This window comes from Ovis aries, chromosome 14 (assembly GCF_016772045.2).
Source record: "Ovis aries strain OAR_USU_Benz2616 breed Rambouillet chromosome 14, ARS-UI_Ramb_v3.0, whole genome shotgun sequence".
Taxonomy (NCBI): domain Eukaryota; kingdom Metazoa; phylum Chordata; class Mammalia; order Artiodactyla; family Bovidae; genus Ovis; species Ovis aries.
In genome coordinates, this window is record NC_056067.1 from 51,212,768 (window position 1) to 51,231,679 (window position 18,912).

At 51.1% G+C, this 18,912-nt stretch overlaps 1 protein-coding gene across 1 annotated transcript; it reads right to left on the minus strand.

Moving 5' to 3' along the window:
• Positions 1-8,709: 8,709 nt before the first annotated feature.
• Positions 8,710-15,278, minus strand: LOC101106871 (C-X-C motif chemokine 17). The gene is made up of 4 exons (XM_004015297.5): positions 15,016-15,278; positions 11,202-11,282; positions 10,159-10,257; positions 8,710-9,132 (listed from the first exon to the last, which is right to left on the minus strand). Exons 1-4 carry the CDS (start codon positions 15,092-15,094, stop codon positions 9,035-9,037), a joined length of 357 nt encoding a protein of 118 aa, XP_004015346.1. The 5' UTR covers positions 15,095-15,278; the 3' UTR covers positions 8,710-9,034.
• Between the last annotated feature and the right edge of the window lie 3,634 nt (positions 15,279-18,912).

Genomic DNA, 18,912 nt, shown 5'->3' on the forward strand with positions numbered 1-18,912 from the left:
GCGACACTATGGACTGTAGCCCACCAGGCTCCTCTGTCCATGGGTTTCTCCAGGCAAGAATACTGGAGTGGGTTGCCATTCCCTTCTCTAGGGGATCTTCCTGACCCAGGGATCAAACCCACATCTCTCACATCTCTTGCATTCTCAAACAGGTTCTTTACCACTAGTGCCACAGGCAGCCATAAATTCAGTTCAGTTCAGTTCAGTTCAGTTGCTCAGTCATGTCTGACTCTGCGACCCCATGAATCGCAGCACGCCTGGCCTCCCTGTCCATCACCAGCTCCCGGAGTTCACTCAGACTCACGTCCATTGAGTCCATGATGCCATCCAGCCATCTCATCCTGGGTCATCCCCTTCTCCTCCTGCACCCAATCCCTCCCAGCATCAGAGTCTTTTCCAACGAGTCAAATCTTCGCATGAGGTGGCCAAAGTGTTGGATTTTCAGCTTTAGCATCAGTCCTTCCAGTGAACACCCAGGACTGATCTCCTCTAGAATGGACTGGTTGGATCTCCTTGCAGTCCAAGGGACTCTCAAGAGTCTTCTCCAATACCACAGGTCAAAAGCATCAATTCTTCGGCACTCAGCCTTCTTCATAGTCCAACTGTCACATCCACACATGACCACTGGAAAACCATAGCCTTAACTAGACGGACCTTTGTTGGCAAAGTAATGTCTCTGCTTTTGAATATGCTATCTAGGTTGATCATAACTTTCCTTCCAAGAAGTAAGCGTCTTTCAATTTCATGCCTGCAATCACCATTAGCAGTGATTTTGGAGCCCCCCAAAATAAAGTCAGCCACTGTTTCCCCATCTATTTGCCATGAAGTGATGAGACCAGATGCCATGATCTTAGTTTTCTGAATGTTGAGTTTTAAGCCAACTTTTTCGCTCTCCTCTTTCACTTTCATCAAGAGGCTTTTTAGTTCCTCTTCACTTTCTGCCATAAGGGTGGTGTCATCTGCCTATCTGAGGTTATTGATATTTCATTAATCCCCCCTAAATATGCCTCCTGAACCTGAATGTGCCCTTTGTCCAAGGTCAGCCCCAATTTCAACTCCCCAGGGTCCTCTTTGCTCCTCTTCTAGCACGACCAGCCCACTAGAGGGCACTCACGCGCCTCTTTTTCCATCACCGGAGACAAATGCCCGTGTGTTCATTGCCACAACCACCAGCCCTCAAACACTCTCTAGATTTGCTCTGGGCGAAGCTCCTGGGACAGACATCAGATTCCCGCAGGAAGAACCTCACGTGGAGCAGGTGGCAGGATGGACTGGTGACCTGGAGCCCACCCCAGGACCCAAGTCACTGCTGAGGGGGACGGCTCCAGGCACAGTGGGCAGGTGGGCTGGACACAGGTGCCCAGACACCTAGGCCACCAGCGTGGGCACTGGGGAAATGGCTGTGAACCTGCGGCCCCGTCACTCAGGATCTGCGCATGTGCCCTTGGCTGGGCTGCTGAGGAACCTTCCAGAATGGACCCTCCACAGCAGGAGACGAGTCCTCCCAGGCACTTCAGGAGGCCTTGTGCTGGGAAGGGTCAGGGGAGATGCATCCATCATTGCGGCACATGTTCTCCTGGGGCCTGAGGGGGCAGCTGGGATCCCAGGTTCACCGTCAACCCCAGATCAGGACCCGGGGTGCTGGGACGGGAGGTCCTGTCACCCCGCCTCTCAGGACACCATTCCTGCATTTGATACCCCTCCCCACTCCCTGCAGTGCCAACCCCTCTGAGACAATCTGTCCACCACTCTTCCATCTCAGCCCTCACAGCATACTCTGAGTGAGTCTGTCACTCAGACTGTCCCCGAGACATCACGTGGGTCACTCTAATCCTTTGCTTTGATCCTGATGTCTGTCTGGGGCTGTGCAGGCTCCTGGAGTTTCCAGGACACAGTTACAGTTCGTGCATGCCTTCCCTGATTAAGCAAATGAATGTTTGAATGCCTGTGTGCCTGGCATACCAGACTCTGCAATTGTAGGGTAGACAAAGTGGACACGGCCAGCTCTCAGGGAACTCACAGTCTAGCTGGGGTGACAGTAAGGAGCACTTCCACCCTCCTGAGGGCTTGTAGCACCAAACACCCTCCTACACTCTCCAGACCTCACAATTGCCCAGTGATAGGCACTCCTGTCATTATGCCCATTTTATAGCTCGGAAAGTTGAGGCAGGGAGGGAGGAAGCCTCTGTCCAGTGTACCAACCCTCACAGCCTAAGGCATCAGGGCTCCAAGGCCCATTTCCTGATCATTGTCTTGCCTCTGGGCACTCAGTCCTGTCTGTGAAGCTGTGTCCTGCAGTGTGACAAGGAATGCCCTTGGGCCCCCGTCTGAGCTCTGAGCCTTCCTGTGTGCGTCTGGAGCCAGCTGCACTTCTCCCCTTGGCTACTGATGATGTCTATGGCAGGGACGGTGATGAGTTTGGGGTCTCTGGGCCCAAGGGCTAAGTCAGCTTCTCTCCTGCAGAGGAAATTCCCATAGGTCTTCACTTGGGTCGACACTCCTAATCCAGCAAGGATTCATGTGGGCCTGAGGCTGGCAGGATGTCTTGTCTGTCAGTTTCTCCAGCCTTCTGAGACTTGTAAATAACGTTACAACCTAGGGAACCCAGGTGGCAGCTCTCCTTTCTCCCAAGTAAAGGTTAAAAGTGAAAGTGTTAATCTCTCAGTCATATCCAACTCTTTTTGACCTCATGGACTGTGGCCTGCCAGGCTCCTCTGTCCATGGGATTCTCCAGGCAAGAATACTGGCGTGGGTTGCCATGCCCTTCTACAGGGGATCTTCCCGACCCAGGGATTGAACTTGGGTCTTCTACACTGCAGGCAGATTCTTTACTGTCTGGGTTACCAGGGAAGCCCAAGTGAAGGTCCCAAGTCGACCCACAGCCCCTTGTCCTAAGAGTAGGAGTCAGGAAACAGGTTGGTGGACTGATCATGCATAGATAAGCAGATTGAGTGAAGAATGCTGGAACAGGACTGCTTGAAGCTGTATTTCACCCCTCCTCCAGGCATGCCCCTTCCTCCTACCTTTCCCTGACTCACTGCTTAACTTCCTCTTTGGGCCAGAGCTTCTAAACCTCTCCCCCATTACTGTCTCAAGAGTGTCAGAGACAGGAAAATCGCGCTTGAACCGTTTCCCACGTTGGAAACACCGAGGGCAGGAGTCGCCCAGGGTCATGCAGCGAGTCCGGAGCCAGAGCGGGAACCCTGGTTCGGGACACTCATGTTCTGGACTCTCCTCCCAAGATCCAATAGTCTCTGTGCTGGGTGTGACACTTTGTTGGCACGTCACCCCCTTCTCTCAATGCCCGCACACACCCCGTGAGCCAGTCCACGGGCTCCCCACTTCTCGTGGCGGTGGGTCAGTGCACTCTGCCCGGCTTCTCGTAGGGTGTCTAAGGTACATACCATCAGGGCCGCTCCCCAACCCCGCCCGTTCACCCTTGGCTTTGCCTTTTAGCCACCATGGTGGTGGCTATGGCTCTTGGACCCATCTTGGGCCCTTTCTCAGGCCAGGGCCCCAGTGGCCAAGGCAGTTCCGTTCCCCTAACTGACTTCCTGAGATCATACCCCATGTGGCCACGGGCCTGGAAGGACTGGGACTCCCCAGGACGAGTATCCTCCTGCCCACTGGGCACCCTGGAGAACTGAAAGGCTGCCCCTGCCCGGTGTCCGGCTTGGCCTGTGTGGAAACCCGCCCGGTCAGCGAGGCACTTGCCCCCAGCGGTGCTCAGAGTTCTAGGCCTGGGGGATGAGCACCTGCCCTCGCCCACAGCCTTTCTTAGTTTCTGTTTGATTCCCCCGTGTCCCCGTGGGGAGGTGGCCTGGAACAGGGCAAGGAGTCCAAAGCTGGCTGGGGATCCTGGCATGCCGGCAGCCCCCACTGCCCAGTCCCTACAGGCTCCCTGTCTTCCAGGCCTCGGCTCCCTCCTCCATCAGAGGGGGCTCTGGCTCTGTGTCTGGACAGCTGGACGGTGACCTCAGCTCACCTGACGTTCTGGCAGGTCTCATTTCTTCTTGACTGAAGGAGTGGCCATCCCTGGAGCCCCTCCCCCTCTCCCTTCCTCCAAGCTCAACTCACCTGTGTACCGGTATTGTCTGCGATTCTGGCTGCTGGTTTTCTTCCTGGGTGTTGGTGAGACACCACCCTCATGGCAGAAAGGGAAGAAGTACTAAAGAGCCTCTTGATGAAAGTGAAAGAAGAGAGTGAAAAAGTTGGCTTAAAACTCAACATTCAGAAAACTAAGATTATGGCATCCAGTCCAATCACTTCATGGCAAATAGATGTGGAAACAAGGGAAACAGTGAGAGACTATTTTGGGGGGCTCCAAAATCACTGCAGATGGTGACTGCAGCCATGAAATTAAAAAACGCTTGTTCCTTGGAAGAAAAGCTATGACCAACCTCAGTTCAGTTCAGTTCAGTTGCTCAGTTGTGTCTGATTCTTTGCGACCCCATGGACTGCAGCACGCCAGGCCTCCCTGTCCATTGCCAGCTCCTGGAATTTACTCAAACTCATGTCCATTGAGTTGGTGATGCCATCCAACCGTCTCATTCTCTGTTGTCCCCTTTTCTTCCCGCCTTCAATCTTTCCCAGCATCAGGGTCTTTTCAAATGAGTCAGTTCTTCGCATCAGGTGGCCAAAGTATTGGAGTTTCAGCTTCAGCATCAGTTCTTCCAATGAATATTCAGAACCGATTTCCTTTAGGATGGACTGGTTGGATCTCTTTGCAGTCCAAGGGACAGCATATTAAAAAACAGAGGCATTACTTTGCCAGTAAGCGTCCATCTAGTCAAAGCTGTGGTTCTTCCAGTAGTCATGTATGGATGTGAGAGTTGGACTATAAAGAAAGCTGAGTGCTAAAGAATTGATGCTTTTGAACTGTGGTGTTGGAAAAGACTCTTGAGAGTCCCTTGGACTGCAAGGAGATCCAACCAGTCCATCCTAAAGGAAATCAGTCCTGAATATTCATTGGAAGGACTGATGCCGAAGCTGAAACTCCAATACTTTGGCCACCTGATGCGAAGAACTGACTCATTGGAAAAGACCCTGGGAAAGATTGAAGGCAGGAGGAGAAGGGGATGACAGAGGATGAGATGGTTGGATGATATCACTGACTTGATAGACATGAGTTTGAGCAAGCTTCGGGAGTTGGTGATGGACAGGCAAGCCTGGCGTGCTGCAGTCTGTGGGGCTGCAGAGAGTCAGACACGATTGAGCAACTGAACTGAACTGTTGGTATCCCACTGAATCCTGGCATCACTTCATAACCAGGTTGCCCCTTGAAGGCCAGCTTCATTCTGGGGGCCACTGTTCATCCCTCCTGGCTGGCAAATCGGTCTCTAAAGTAAACCCCACATCCAAATCTGCACCAAACTCTATTACCCATTCAAGAAATGTCTTCTGCTCTGAAGTGGGTTTCTGCGTGGTGGTAGGTTGGGTCTATATATGTATAATTTAATTAATTAATTTATCTATTATTGTGCCAGGTCTTCATTGCTATGCAGGCTCTACCCTAGTTGCAGAGAGCTGTGTTACTCTCGAGTTGCAGTGCGAGGGTCTGTCATCATAGCAGCTTCTCTTGTTGCAGGGCACGGGCCCCAGGGCGCACGGACTTCAGTAGCTGTGGCTTCTGGGCTCTAGAGCACAGATTCGTTAGTTGAGGTACACAGGCTCAGTTGCTCCTCGACAGATGGGATCTTCGCAGACCAGGGATCAAACCTCCCACATTGGCAGGTGGCTTCTTAACCACTGGTCCAGCAGGGAAGCCCTGGTTTGGTTTTGCTAGAAATCTCCATGGTAAAGACCTCGGCTGGCCTTTGGCTCCCTGGGCTGGAGCTGTGTGCTGAGCCAGGGTCCGACTCTCACCATATTTCTCAGGACATAGGTTTAGTCTGGGCTGGTGGTCCATTTTGGGGTTGAGGTCTAGGCTGGGCCAGAGGTGGTTGATCCGGCTTCTTGTGGGGCTACAAGAGGCTCTATAGGACCAGGTTCTGACTGGGCTCCGGATCCCTGTCTCAGTTCTGGGTTCTGTTGAGTTCTAGATTCTTTTCCTGGCTCAGGTCTGTGCTGTGAGGCAGCTTCCTGTTTACTAAAGGGCACCCTTTGGATGGGAGATGATGTCTGTGGGGCAGAGGCCTGCGGCGGACGAAACTCCTGATGCAGAGTGGATTTTTGCTGTGCTTGAGGTTCCTGCTGGGCTTCAGCTTGGTGATGGGCAAGGGGCTCCTGCTGAGTGAGGAGGGTCTTTGCTGTGCAGTGGGCTACTGGATCCCTGTCTACCGGGTCCCTGCTGATCCTCAGATGCTGGCTGGTCTGGATATTTTTTCTGGTGCAGGCTCCAGCTGGGTTTAGTTGTCTGATGTGGCTTTGATTCTCTGCTGCTGCTGCTGCTGCTGCTGCTGCTGCTGCTGCTGCTAAGTGGCTTCAGTCGTGTCCGACTCTGTGCGACCCCAAAGACGACAGCCCACTAGGCTCCCCCATCCCTGGAATTCTCCAGGCAAGAACACTGGAGTGGGTTGCCATTTCCTTCTCCAATGCATGAATCTCTAACAGGCTTAAATACCAACTTAGAACCTGGCTCTGCTGTGCTGTTTTTTTCCTCAAGGGAGATATATATATATATTAATAATTTTATTTACGTATTTTTGGCTGTGCTGAGTCTTCGCTGCCGCGTGGGTTTTTCTCTAGCTGTGGTGAGCAGGGGCTGCTCTCTAGTTGCGGTGGCTTCTCTTGTTGAGGAGCACGGGCTCTGGGGCGCTCGAGCTTCAGTAGTTGCAGCACGTGGGCTCACGAATTGCGGCTCCTAGGCTCTGGAGCACAGGCTTGGTAGTGGTGATACACGGGTTTAGCTGCTTTGCAGCATGTGGGATCTTCCCGGACCAGGGATGGAACCTGTGTCTCCTGCATTGGCAAGCGAATTCTTTACCCCTGAGCACCAGGGAAGCCCTCGTGGGAGGTACTGATCTCCCTGGCTTCATCCCTCTGGGTCCCCACAGACCTCCTTTGTCACAGATCCCTCGTGGGCTGCTCATGGTGGCTCTCCCACCATATTGGGTTCCACTCCTTCCACCTGGCATCCCTGGTCTTCCTTTTGGAGGCGGTCGGCAAGTGGGCTGAGCACCGCTGGCTCCCCGCTCCTGTGCCAAGTGAAGCACTTGTGTCTCTTGCTGTAGGAGGAAGGGTGGGGACAGAAGGAAGCTGGGTGTCCATCACCCTCCCACCAGAGGGTTATGTCTTGAAGAGGCCCCATTCCACTCCCCACTCAGATAAAATATTTCTTCTCATGAAGGCAGCATCCCAGCTGAGTCCTCTGTTTGATCCAGATGACAGAAGCTAGACTCTGGAGGAATGTTCCTTTTCTTTCTCGTTTAAAAAAAAAAAAAAAATTCACTTGGCTGCACCGGGTCTTAGCTGTAGCACGTGGGATCTTCCTGTTGGCATCTTCCTGTCGGCAGGATCTTTAGCTTCGGCATGCAAACTCTCAGTTGCAGCATGTAGGATCTAGTTCCCTGACCAGGTACCGAACTTGGGGCCCCCTGCATCAGGAATGTGGCGTCTTGACCACTGGACCTCTAGGGAAGTCTCAAGTGTTCCTTTTCTTACTTCCCCTTCTGATGTTTGAGGAGAGGGTCAGAGAGGGAAGCGGGATCTACCCCGTTGTAACTTTCCTCTCTTTATTTATTCTTCCTGATGGTTCCCACTTTAATTTCCTTATATTATTTTTCTGATCATTTTATTCCCATGTTAAAAAAGAAAAAAGACATCTTCCCATTTTTACAGCCGGAAAGCCCTTTTCAGTGGCATTTGAGACCTTCCACACTGTCTCTCCCAGGTGGCTCAGTGGTAAAGAATCCACCTGCACTGCAGGAGACACAGGAGATGCTGGTTCAATTCCCTGCTTCGGGAAGATCCCCTGGAGGAGGGCATGGCAATCCACTCCTGTGTTCTTGCCTGGAGAATCCCATGGACAGCAGAGCCCAGCATGTTATAGTCTTGCTGCTACTGCTAAGTGACTTCAGTCGTGTCTGACCCTGTGTGACCCCATAGACGGCAGCCCACCAGGCTCCCCCGTCCCTGGGATTCTCCAGGCAAGAACACCGGAGTGGGTTGCCATTTCCTTCTCCAATGCATGAAAGTGAAAAGTGAAAGCGAAGTCGCCCAGTCATGTCTGACTCTTAGCGACCCCATGGACTGCAGCCTACCAGGCTCCTCCGTCCATGGGATTTTCCAGGCAAAAGTACTGCAGTGGGGTGCCATTGCCTATAATGTTGCAAAGAGTCCGTCGTGACTGAGTGAGCGAGCACTCTCCTTGAGCCCTGCCTCTGCACGTGTGTCTGCTGTGGTTGCCTGGAAACCCACAGAGTCCAGTGACCATTCGTGATGATGGTGGTGGTGACAATCATAAATACTGGGGAGGCATTTTATGTGCTAGGAAATGGTGCCAGGTTCTTTTTAAACTTGTATTATCGTTAGTAAGACAATGTCTGATCCATTGCTTTCACTGCTTTCTTGGCCCTACCTAGCTCTTAGCTCAGGAAGGTTTGTTGGATGAGTGAAAGAGTAAAAATTTAGGCAGTGGAGAGAGACTGAAGGTGGTCGTGGATAGAGGTGTGTATACAATCTGGGAACGGTTTGGAATGAACAGAGTAAAGTGGGTCGTCTGGATTGAATGTGCATTTCGAGACCCCATTTGAAAATGATTTTGATCTATTACATTTAAGTATATTTATTGATTTTGTTTGCTGTTTTCCTGCTTGTGTTTACAGTCGGGGAGGACCGGCTAGGTACTCAGAGATTCTTGGTTTCTTTCAGGTAAGTAAGCTTAAGGCTGTGTGAAGGGGCAGCCCCAGGAAAAGACTGACAAGTGACGAAGGCACTGGAGGGGGCAATCATCTCAGGGGAAATGCTTTGGGGATGATTTAGGGAGTGCGGACAGGAACGGGGGAACGCGAGATGGGAGAGGAGCGTCTTCTAGGTGCACTCACGGCTTTGTTGACTGAGAATATTTCATCGGGAGGGTGGGGTCTCAGAGCGCCTATAAGGGCAGAACAAAGCTTTCTAGCAGACATCGTGTGAGAAACTGCTGGCAGGCTCTGGAGTGCTTGTCTGACTTCCTGTGATGTCTTCGGTGTCCTAGGGTGAAGAGGAAAGGGAGACACTGCAGTTAAAAACATTCTTAGACTTTAATTTTTTATGAGAGCTTTTAAAATGTTACAAGTGAGACTCATCCTGTGGGGGAAAATTTAAATGAAAAAATATCTACAGTAAGGAGATAAAGGATGCCCCAACCCCTGCTTCCACTGCTGATTCTGGTGAGCAAACTGTTGTTACTAGTTTGCGGCATAGTTTTCCATACCTTTTGTATGTAAACTAATTGTTGTTGTTGTTTAGTTGCTAAGTGGCGTCTCTTTGCCACCCCATAGCCCGCCAGACTCCTCTATCTGTGGGATTTCCCAGGCAAGAATGCTGGAGTGAATCGCCATTTCTTTCTCCAGGGATCATCCCATTCTTGATCATGTAATATCATAATAATGCCACAATATCCATCAGTTTAACACTTGCTAGTATACTTTTTATATGACATTTAATTATGCCTAGACTAGGGAGGAATCTCATTGTTTGACACCGACACCGGCGTCATCATCAGAGACCAGTGACCAGCTCGCCAACAGCCCCATCTCCCTCCACTTTGATAAGCAATGGCATTCTATCATCGGAGGCTTTGGCGAGCCGTCTCTAGTATTAGGGGAGTTGTGTTTTGCTTTTCCTGCTCTTCCTGTTTCCCCACACGTTGACCTTGAGTGGGATGAGCTGAGATGCATGCTAATCCTGATCTTCATCTCATTTCTCTTTGTCTCTTAACCCCTGCTTCATCCCTAGCTGGGGCTTCCCTGCTGGCTCAGATGGTAAAGAATCCACCTGCAATACAGGAGACCCAGGTTTGATCCCTGGGTCAAGAAGAACCCCTGGAGAAGGAAATGACAACCCACTCCAGGATTCTTGCCTGGCAAGTCCCAAGGACAGAGAAGCCTAGAGGGCTACAGTCCGTGGGGCCGAGAAGAGTCAGACATGACTGAGTGACTGACACTTTCATTCTCATCCCTAGTTGATTCCACAGAGCACCTCTGGTTTAAGGAGGGTCATTCTTTGACAACTTACTGGTTTTCTTCATCCTGCCCTTGAAACGATCACAGGGACACGGCTTCTTTGTCAGCCTGGGAGCTGTGATGGGTGTTCTAGGGCCTCTCAGGAACCAATCTGAAATAAGGGGGTTGCTGCTTAGGAAGGATCATATGTTTGAGGGACAGGACTTGACTTGCCATCTTCCTTGCCCCCCAGTTGTTTTTCGTACTGCAGTGGGAAAGGGTCAACCCAGAACAGTCATATGACCACCAGGGTCTCTGAGTTGTTTTGCTGACCTGTATGGACAAGAATGGGCTTCCCTGATAGCTCAGTTGGTAAAGAATCCACCTGCAATGCAGGAGACCCTGGTTCAATTCCTGGGTTGGGAAGATCCGCTGGAGAAGGGAAAGGCTACCCACTCCAGTATTCTGGCCTGGGGAATTCTCTGGACTGTACAGTCCATGGAGTCACAAAGAGCCAGACACGACTGAGCGTGTTTCACTTTCAAGGGCAAGAATTTGGTGGCAGGTTTGGAGGAAGCATCAGAGTGTCATTAAGGAGACCAAAAAAATGAGCAATGAGTGGGAGGGAGGTTCGAGAGGGAGGGGACATACGTATACATAGGCCTGATACACGTTGTTGTGCAGCGGAAACCAACACAAGATTGTAAAGCAATGATCCTCCAATTAAACATAAATTTAAAAAAATGAGGAATAAGGGGTGACTGCCTTTCAGTGGCTGCTTTACTTCGACTAAGCCATTTTTCCTCTCTGTTTCAGTCTTGCCTGTGAGTAAAATTAGGCTGAGGATGGGGTCCAGGAACCTCTTGGAAGGCAGCCCTGGGTTGTCGGGGAAAACGGTAAGGGAGAGAGGGCCAGCCAGACCTTCCGCCAGCTCCCCTGGACCCTGGAGGAGTCTGGCTCTTACATGAGACTCAGGAAGAAATGAGTGGCGGGCTGGGGGAGAGGGCAGGGGGCAAGGGCAGCTCAGGTAATATCTGCTCTGCTCTCAGAGGGATTCAGGGGAGCAGGTGGGGATCTCGATGGTGCACTCTCGTCAATATTGTGTTACTTACTGACCTTGGCACTCACATTCTTGGCCTCCTTCTCGGAGCCACCTCCCAGAAGCCTGGCGGTGGTCCCTCTGGCCTCTGGCAACCCCTGTGGGAAGGAAACGGGTCACTTCCAGGCACTGGAAAGGGAAGGCGCCAAGAGACTTGGTTCCTGATCACTGTGCCTCTGGGTCAGCGCAGCGCCATTGCTCTTCCTTTTTACTCAGGGATCTAGGGTACTTCAAGAGAGGAGTATTTTCCATGGATGAGGAACTGAAGTGTAAAATCTGGCCTAGAGAAAAGCTTAGCTGGAGGTAGGCAGAGAAAGTACAGCTTCTGGAGAGAAGAGAGGACAAAAGGTCGGGGTGTTGATCAAGACCTGACAACCTCCCCATTAAGGTCCCTGCCCTGCATGCGTTGTAATCCTCCTGACTCAAGAAATAAGAGCAAAGAGCAGATTATTCCATAAACCAGTCAGGAACTTCACCTGACCTCTGTGTTTGCTTGTATTTGAATCCATAGTCCCAGTTCAACCATTAATATAAGAGGATAGTATTTACCTCTGTCCCTGTGGAACAAATCCATTTCTCCTTTTGTCTGCATTCAGGTCTATCTTGTTACCTGATGCTCTCTTATTTCCGTTTTGTGTTTCTTGATATCATTACCCAGCTGTTGTTATAACACTGCACTAATTAAGTGAATCACCATCTCTTTTATTTTGAGGTGAGAAAACTGAGGCCCAGAGAGAGCTGATGCAATCCCCAAGTTCACAGAGTTAATGGTGAGTCATCTGGAGCTAAAACCTAGGTCCAAGGCTCTTAGCCTATTATTCTGTCTTCGAACCTACATGACCTAATGGCATGGGAGCTATTTATCATAAGTAATTTTACAATTAATAGGGCATCTTATAAGGAATTACTCTGTTATTGTAAGTAATTTATTTCTCAACATTGTCATTGCTTCTCAGTTACTTATTTTCCCCCACTTCCCCATGAAAAGCATATTAAGCAGGTGTGTGGTTATTTTAAGAGATAAAGCAAGATCAAATTTTATTTGGAGATTTCTGGGCAGGAGGATTGTGTAGTGTTATTTCTGCTCACCAGACTTGGTCCAACATTGCAACTACCCTTGCCTGGGAAATGGGAATTGAGCCTGTAATTGTACCCCCCGGGGCCCCAGTGAGCTTTTCCCCATCTCATTGCCCTTATGCCTTTGTAGCTACTTGAGAATGAAATTTCACTCACTCGATTTATTGAACGCTTACTAGGTTCACATTATCCATCATTTACTCTTCGCAAGAGTTGTACATGCTAAGTGGTATTTTACTCATTTTAAAATGAAGCTTAAAAAAGTTAAGCTTCTTGTCCAGGGTTCCAAGAGGCTTCCCAGGTGGTGCAGTGGTCAAAGAATCCACCAGCCACGCAGGAGACGTGGGTTTGATCCCTGAGTGGGGAAGATCCCCTGGAGAAGGAAGGAAATGGCAATCCACTCCAGTATTCTTGCCTAGAGAATCCCATGGACAGAAGAACCTGATGGGCTGTAGTCCATGGGGGTCACAAACAGTCGGACATGACTGAACACGCACACACACACACACACCCCAGGGTTACAAAGTGAGTGGAGAGATGGAGCCAAGATTTGGATCACGGTCGATCCCCTGAATTCAAGCCTGAGTCTAAAGGTCTGGGTGAGTCTAAACGTGTCACCGTGTTTGAGAATTATTGGTAAAACAGGGGCTCCCCTGGGGAGTGAGTCTTCCCCTCCAGGGGATGTTTGGCCACGTCTGGAGATATTTTTGGCTGTATTAATGGGGTGGGGGCGGGAAGAGGCCGCTGTTGGCTTCCAGAGGGTAGAGGCCACTTGGATGTTGCTAAACAGGTTACGAAGAACAGAACAGGGCGCCCTGCCCCCCTTGCAAGAAGAATTATTAATCTCTAATGTCAACAGAGCTGCTATGAAACCAAGGTGTCCCGTCTCCTAAGGGGAACATTTTGAACTTAGAAACCTGAGGATTTATTCTTCCACTTAGATATATTTACTGAACACTTTGCCGGGTCACGAGAGGGACATGGAAACAAGACACCAGGCTGTGCCAGTGGCGAGGTTACAGCACAGAAGGGCAGGTGTTGGGGTAGGAGACGCACCGACACTCATCTCAAGGTGGAACGTGGACCGCGCAGAGAGTCCAGTCGGGGCCGAGCTTGTGCAGGGGGAGAGGGCTCACGTCTGCCTCTGGGTTGCATCAGGGCGGCTGTGGGAGCAGAACCAAGCTGGTAGGAAGACACAAGAGCAGCTGGGGAGCAGCCGAGGTTCTGAGATTCCAGCTGAGAGGAACACGGGCCCTTGTTAGCGTGGGGTGTGGGAGGGGGATGGCCGGGAAAGGCGGCTGTGACTGGAGCTTGGAGTCCAGGCTGAGGTCTCCAGCCTGGGGGCCCATCACAGCGGTGGAAAAGGCTTCCCTCCCAGAATGCTAGTCTAGGGCCTCCCCCGCTGGGCCATGGGTCCCAGCGGCTTCCAGAGAACTCTATAAAGGAGAAGATGCTGGAAATGGGTGCAGGAGGGTAGACTCCTGATTTTAGGACCCACTCGATGCTGAGTATGTAACAAAGCTCCTTCACCTCAAAGTAGCGCTTGGGGAGATGGTCACTTAGAGTCGGAACATAGGTGGAGAGGGGGTCCCTTCTGCACAGTTGTTCTGCTAAGGGCTGGGCCACTCCGGCTGTAGGGAACAGTGGGGTGGATTTGGAGCTCCTAACCCAGGATCTGCTTCATAAAGGTGAGCTGTTCAAACAGGGCCTGTGTGCAGTGTTGCCCCCCAGGCCACAGGTGTGAGGCCTTGTACCAAGAACACAGAAGCAGAGCTGAGAACCAAGGTCTCCTCCAAAGCTGACTGAGCCCCTTTGTAACTGTTGCCTGGAGAGTCCCATGGACAGAGGAACCTGGCGGGCTACAGTCCATAGGTCACAAAGAGTCGGACGTGGCTGAAGTGACGGGACACACACACACGTAACCGTTGCCAAAAGCCCATGGTCATCACTAACAGGCTTCCTGACTCCAAATTAGTCAAAGATGCCCACTCCAGTAAACACCCTATAAAGCCCCAACCAGTCCCCTAACGCCAGCCTTCCAGCAGGAATTGTCTTTGTCTCGAGGCTATAAAAATTGGCTATTAACCCACGAACACTGTCGACTCTCCCTGGCCTGTCAGGAGTTGCCAGCCTGCTGTGCTTGCAGGGCCCACGTTATCTCTGCTCTTTGTTCTTAATAAGCTCACTCCCTTCTGTAATGCTCTGTGTCTGGAAATTCTTTTCCAACCGGCTCTCGGACTGCCTCAACAGCTCGGTGTGGTCACAGCTTCACACACGGGTACTACCTGGTGATGTGATTTTCTGGCTTATCACCTTACCATGAAATAGCATTAAGGATTATTGGGGCATGTCTGGTGTACTAGGAAGAATATAATCGAGGATGACTGACTGACTGGACGCACACTTGCCTTCAACACCCTCTCTGCATGGCCTCCAGGCTCAGCCCCCAGGACACTCAATACCCCCGAACAGGGACTCGGGGAGAGGTAAGGTCCTCTCCCGCCAGCTACCCTTGCAGACACTCCATACACACGGGCTCCTTTAACTTCATGACGCTCTTAGGGTTTACGTTCAGTTCATTCATTTTTTTGCAGATGAAGAAACAGCCACCCAGACAGGCTAACTCACCGCTAATCCCCGTAGCCTGCAGGGGCTACATTTCACCGTGTGTGCGGTCATGCTCTTTTTTGTTTTGCCACGTTTCTCCCCCCTTTTTATCTTTCATAGAAAGTGGATTTTTTTTTTTTTTTTTACCTGTGTGTGAGCTGCTGGAGACCACGGACGTCAGCATTAGTGGCAGCAACAGGAGGAGGGAAGAGATTAGAACCTTCATTTCACCCGTCGGTGCTGCTGTGCGTCCACTCTTCAGCAGCTCCCAGTGAGAGGGTCCCCACTTCTCCTGGCGGCTCAGGCCGTGCGTGGAATGTGGCTTGGGTGGGGGGGGGGGTGGATCTGCACTTTACTCCCAGGCCAGCATTCTCATTAGAGGGCGGGAAGGGCCGAGTGGCACTGGCTTTGTTAGGTAACAGGTTGGACCATGTGTTTTATGGGAATCTGGGAGGCAAAACTGGCCAAACAAATGAAGCCTTTGTAGGAACACAAGAGGGTGACTGGTAACCTGGCCGCTGTACTCGTCCCCTCCCTCCCTCCCGCCTCCCCACCCCGCAATGTGCTATGATTTCTTCTTTTGGCTTGTTTGAATTTCCTTATATGTTTGAGTGACGTTTTCTAGCTCAGTGTCTGGCAGGAAAAGTGAGGCTAAGGGTTGGCAAAGAGGGTGACACGGCCTGTCTCCCCTCTGTCTTCCCCACTCCCAGCCTCAGCACAGTATCAGACGTTGCCGTGTCCCCCACTGTGGACAGCATCCTCCAATTCTGTGGCTGTGTAAGGATGGAAGCAGAGAGGATGGAGGAGAGGCTCTTCTCCCTTGCTGAAACACTGCCCTGGAGCACTGGGTCAAAGCAGGCCTCCTTGTTGGTGGTCAGGCAGGTGGCTGCGCTTGTTGTTGGTCAGTTGCTTAGTCGTATCCAACTCTCTACAACCCCATGGACTGCAGCATGCCAGGCTTCCCGGTCTATCACTAACTCCCAAAGCTTGCTCAAACTCATCGGTTTACTTTAGAGACCGATTTGCCAGCCAGGAGGGGTGAACAGTGGCCCCCAGAATGAAGCTGGCCTTCAAGAGGGAACCTGGTTATGAAGTGATGCCAGGATTCAGTGGGACACCAACAGTTCAGTTCAGTTGCTCAATTGTATCTGACTCTTTGCGACCCCATGGACTGCAGCAAGCCAGGCTTGCCTGTCCATCACCAACTCCCGAAGCTTGCTCAAACTTATGTCCAACAAGTTGGTGATGCCATCCAACCATCTCATCCTCTGTCATCCCCTTCTCCTCCTGCCTTCAATCTTTCCCAACATCAGGGTCTTTTCCAATGAGTTGGCTCTTTGCATCAGGTGGCCAAAGTATTGGAACTTCGTGGTATATGGCCTCATGGCTCCTGCTTAGAGGAGAGGGATGTGGGTTGGCGGAAGACCCTCAAGGCTTCAGGTCCAAGAGGATTTGAGAAGCAAAAGCCAGAGTAAGGAAAGTGTCTGCCCAGGCTGCTGGGGCTCCTGGTGCGAGATCTTGTTTGAAATCAGTCCAAGATGAAAGAGAGAGGTGCTACTTCTTGGAGCAAACATCAAGGGTCCAGAAGGGCCGCACTTACTGATGTGACTCATTCCAGGAACTGGGCTCAAAAATAGAAGAGAGGCTGGTCTTAAGGGCCTTGAGATGTTTGCGGGGCTAAAAGAAAGAAAAGAAATGCTTAGTCATGTCCGACTCTTTGCGACACTTTGGACTGTAGCCCACCAGGCTCCTCTGTCCATGGGGTTTTCCAGGCAAGAATACTGGAGCAGGTTGCCATTTCCTCCTCCAGGGGGTCTTCCTGACCCAGGGACTGAACCCGAGTCTCCTGTGTCTCCTGTATTGCACGCCGATTCTTTACCTGCTGGGCCACTGTGGGATCCTTTGTGGGGCTGAGGGGAAGGTTAACAAGGAAGTCCTCCCTGCTCCTCCAGGCAGGTGTGAGAGAAGGTGGTGTGACTTTGTTCTAGTCAAGAGAAGGGAAGAGGCCAGGCATGGCTTTGGTTTGCTCATTCCTACCCTGTCAATTTCAGATTATTTTCACCTGTGGACCTGGTGGAGCCTTGATTGTAGACTTCGCTACAAAGGCTATAAGCATCTGCCGCTGCCTGGCACTTCACTGGACAGTGGAGATTGTCCTTGAGATGAAGGGCTCCATCTGAGCTTGGTCTAATGTATAAAGCACTACTCTGGCTCCTCCCTGGAAAATTATTATTAAAAAAAATGTTTTTATTCATTTACTTATGGTTGCCCTGAGTTGTTGCTTTGCACAGGCTCTCTCTAGTTGCAGTGAGTGGGGGCTACTCTTCATTGTGGGGTTTCTCATTGTGGTGGCTTCTCTTGTTGTGGAGCATGGGCGCTAGGCACATGGGCTCAGAAGTTGTGGCACCCTGGCTTAGTTTCTCTGTAGCCTGTGGAAGCTTCCCGGACCAGGGATCGATCCCATGTCCCTTGTTTTGGCAGGTGGGTTCTTATCCACTGAGCCACTACTCCCTGGAAATTTTTAACCATGGTCTCAGTCCTCAGGACACTCAAGTGTAACCAGGGAGATGACATACACTTCATAAGACCTAGGGATATTGTGCAATCAAATTTCAGAAGTGGCAGCAGTTCACTGTGGATGGTGAGTAGCTCAAAAAACTTGGGGTTCAGTGGAACTTGGGCTGGGTCTGAAGGGTGGGGTAGGGTTTCTGTTGATGGAAGGCAGGGAGGAGGGCAGGGCCGAGAAGGAGCACAGAGCTGACTGGGTGGGGATTTTTGAGGCAGGGCTGTTAACTGTTCGCTTGTAAGTTCCTAAGCTTATGTAGGGCCTGGCACTTTGTGGGTGCTCTGCAAATATTTGCTGAATTGACTGATATTTTTGTAAGCCTTTATCTAGACCTGCTATGTTAGGAAGCATGTGAAAGTGCAGTCCATTATCGGTAAAACATTTTTCTGATAGAAGGTCACGCACACATAGGGAGCCTGAGGTGGTGCTTTACTTCCGCATCAGGTCCTCCTCCAGTCTGCCCCAAGGCTGCTAATCAGGGGGCTCCTCCCTGCAGCTTCCTCCAGGTCCTCTCAGTCTGTTCACCCCCATCATCTCCCCAAGTCCTGGCTCCCTAACAGTTCACTCCATCTGATTTTCCCCTCTATAGACTTGAAAAGGGATGTCGGGTCCTGTTTCCCATGGGAGAGAACTTTGGGTCTCTCAACTGCATTGATGTAAGACACTCCCAAGACAGACTTTTCTCTTAATATAGACAATCACTTAGGGCTTCCCAGGTGGTGCTAGTAGTAAAGAATCCACCTGCCAACGCAGGAAACGCAAGAGACATAGGTTCGCTCTTTGGGTCAGGAAGATCCCCTGGAATAGGCAATGGCAACCCGCTCCAGTATTCTCGCCTGAAGAATCCCACGGTCAGAGGAGCCCGGGGGTCTGCAGTCCATCGGGTCATAAAGAGTCAGACACAACTGAGCATGCACGCTTAGAGCTCACCCTGAGAACTTCGGTAATGTCAAGCACAGTCTTTGTGTCTTACAAAGGTCTCCTTCCAGGAAGGAGGTGAGGGGACAGTGGGAGAAATAACCATTTTCCACTGTTATTTAGTTTCCCCACTCTTCAGTATACTTAGTGTGTGTGTGTGTGTGTGTGCGCGCGCGCTCAGCTGTGTCTGACTCTTTGCGCCCCCGTAGACTGTAGCCCGCCAGGCTCCTCTGTCTATGTACAGTGTACTGAGACATTCAACACTGCTTGTTGATTGTATCATATCCATGCTTCCCGTTGCCCTAAGGAGAGTCATTTATTCATACACACAGTCGTAGGAGGAGGAGGGCATGGCAACCCTCTCCAGTAGTCTTGTCTGGAGAATCCTATGGACAGAGGAGCCTAGTGGGCTACGGTCCACAGGGTTGCAAAGAGTCGGACAGGACTGAAGCGACTTAGCACGCACAGTCAGGGAGCATCAGAGTCCCTAATGTATTTGGGTGGTGGCTTCCAAGAAGAAGAAGATGGTGTGACGTCTCTCTGAAGAGCTCTCACCCCAC

Coding starts and splice junctions, on each gene's coding strand:
- LOC101106871 (XM_004015297.5), bottom strand. CDS start 15,094: ATGAAGGTTCTAATCTCTTCCCTCCTCCTGTTGCTGCCACTAATGCTG. Junction 10,258..11,201: donor CCAAGAATGTGAGTGCCAAG/GTCAGTAAGTAA, acceptor CCCTTATTTCAG/ATTGGTTCCTGAGAGGCCCT. Junction 9,133..10,158: donor GGGCAGGATGAAGAAAACCA/GTAAGTTGTCAA, acceptor TCTTCACCCTAG/GACACCGAAGACATCACAGG.